General features: G+C 47.8%; 1 protein-coding gene across 1 annotated transcript in view; it reads left to right on the top strand.

Annotated features, from left to right (window-relative positions):
• Positions 1–2,500, top strand: part of LOC125140074 (utrophin-like) — a gene marked incomplete at its 3' end in the record, with an annotated part of 49,073 nt that overhangs the window by 44,075 nt on the left and 2,498 nt on the right. Inside the window, exons 11-13 of the mRNA XM_047807353.1 lie at positions 1,543–1,724; positions 1,864–2,014; positions 2,199–2,318. Of these exons, the coding sequence (XP_047663309.1) occupies positions 1,543–1,724; positions 1,864–2,014; positions 2,199–2,318 (453 nt within the window). The remainder of the gene's footprint in view (positions 1–1,542; positions 1,725–1,863; positions 2,015–2,198; positions 2,319–2,500) is intronic.

Here is a 2,500-nt window from a genome sequence, read left to right as displayed (position 1 = left end):
TCTGGAAATTCCAAGCTACACGTTGGCGTATGTTTGTATTTCTGTATATCACTTTATAACTCCTTTAGCATTTCAGTGACCGAACGTCGTGGACTATTTCTTTAGTCTCATGCGACATGAATCCCAGCAGGACTCGGAATCTGGTGCCTCGATATCAAAGATACCTAAAAGCAGCATTGTGCTCATACACCACGTTATGTGATCGCGATCGTCAAGCTTCCCTTTTTTTCCTGCCGGGTGCTGATGGTATCTTTAAGCTCAGGCTTTTAGTGGAAATCGAATAGCTCGGCTTAGGTGGAGGTTTTACACCGGTCTAGGAAAAAGCTTACGGACACCACGCCGGATGGATGTCAGACTCTTCTACAGATCTTCTGAAGATTATCGGAATGAGAGGAGATTCTATCAGTTCGTGTGTAGATATAGATACGCGTGTGTCTGTGGTAGGATTATGGAAAAGTATGTAGGAATTTGGACGTAAATTACAGTGTGAAGTAGGGTGTAGTCAAAAAAGCGCAGATTTAATGACTACCATGTGTGACACTTTAACAGCTCTCAGAATTAGAGGTGTAGTTACCGAAGGATTGCAGCTAAAAGGACACAGCGAGTCGGATTCTGTGCCTCCATGTCATTTAAATCACTCACTCACTCACTCACTCACTCATTTTCTACCTCTTATCTGAACTTCTCGAGCCTGTGCCTATCTCAGGCGTCATCGGGCATCGAGGCAGGATACACCCTGGACGGAGTGCCAACCCATCACAGGGCACACACACACTCTCATTCACACACACACTCACACACTACGGACAATTTTCCAGAGATGCCAATCAACCTACCATGCATGTCTTTGGACCGGGGGAGGAAACCGGAGTACCCGGAGGAAACCCCCGAGGCACGGGGAGAACATGCAAACTCCACACACACAAGGTGGAGGTGGGAATCGAACCCCCAACCCTGGAGGTGTGAGGCGAAGGTGCTAACCACTAAGCCGCCGTGCCCCCCCCCCTCGTGTCATTTAAATCAGCTAAGCAGTAAAATATTTAGCATCGACTTACAATATGCAAGGAATACAGCAAAATGTTCGACGACGTGCAGCGACAGAAAGTGTCTCAAAGTGTTTTTATTTATCGATCGATGGACGAAGGGGATTTTTATCCACTTATAGTTACAGTTAAAGTTGTTAGCTACCAGGTTTACTGAGAAAGCGCACATCGTAACCGTCTCCCTCAGTGTTGAAGACTTTCATGTGGAGGAAAACCTACCGACTGTCTAAGTTCTGACACCGGAGACTTCCTTCCTTCCTTCCTTCCTTCCTTCCTTCCTTCCTTCCTTCCTTCGAAAGGTCCTTACAGAAAGTTTTACAGTTTCACCAATTCTATATTATTCTATAAATAATTCATTTTATATACATGGAGCTTTTGTTGTATTCGTACTCTATATCCCTGTGAATAAAGCGGTCGCTATAGAAACGATAGCACGTTAATATAAATCTGGGATCGTGTCGACGTTAATGTCACACGTTTTATTTTTTCTCTCTCTCAGGAGTTCATGATGGAGCTGACGGCGCACCAGAGCAGCGTGGGTAACGTGCTCCAGGTGGGAAACCAGCTGATTTCTCAGGGCAGCCTGAGTGAGGAGGAAGAGGACGAGATCCGTGAGCAGATGACTCTGCTGAACTCGCGCTGGGAGGCCCTTCGTGTAAACAGTATGGACCGCCAGGCCAGGTGAGTGCGCGCGCACACACACACACACACACACACACACACACACACACACACACACACCGTTCTATTACATGTATCTGCTTAGCGCTCCAATTATTTGTATCTTTACAACACGGAACTGTTTTTATTATTGTTTCAGACTTCATGAAGTTCTCATGGACCTCCAGCATCAGCAGCTCCAGCAGCTTTCTGATTGGCTGAAGGAGACAGAGGGGCGGATCCGTAAAATGGAAACAGAGCCCATGGCGGGAGACATGCCGGGATACCTGGCTCAGATTGAGCAGCACAAAGTAAGTGAGCTCTCTGGACGTCTTGCAACGTCTGAACCTCACAAGGGTCATTAGTGTCTTAATGACGGAGGAAGGTTTAGACGTATCTCATGATTTTAGAGTGGACAGAAATGTTTGGGTCGTGTTGGGGTCATGTTGGGGTGACCTCCTGCTTCTTGACCTTTATGTTTGTGTTTGGTTTCAGACTCTGCAGAGCGACCTGGAGGCCGAGCAGGTCAAGGTGAACTCTTTGACTCACATGGTGGTGGTGGTAGACGAGAACAGCGGGGAGAGCGCCACCGCTGCTCTGGAGGAGAAACTTCAGGTATGGACACATCAACTGAGGGACCGAGAGAGGGACCGAGAGAGGGACCGAGAGAGGGACCGAGAGAGGGACCGAGAGAGGGAAAGAGAGAGGGAAAGAGAGAGGGACAGAGAGAGGGACCGAGAAAGGGACAGAGAGAGGGACAGAGAGAGGGACATTTCTCCTAAATGTCTGTAGATGCT

The sequence above is a fragment of the Tachysurus fulvidraco genome, chromosome 23 (assembly GCF_022655615.1).
Source record: "Tachysurus fulvidraco isolate hzauxx_2018 chromosome 23, HZAU_PFXX_2.0, whole genome shotgun sequence".
NCBI classification, from domain to species: domain Eukaryota; kingdom Metazoa; phylum Chordata; class Actinopteri; order Siluriformes; family Bagridae; genus Tachysurus; species Tachysurus fulvidraco.
The sequence above is the reverse complement of the archived record's forward strand: the minus strand, read 5'-3'. Positions and strand labels throughout refer to the sequence as shown.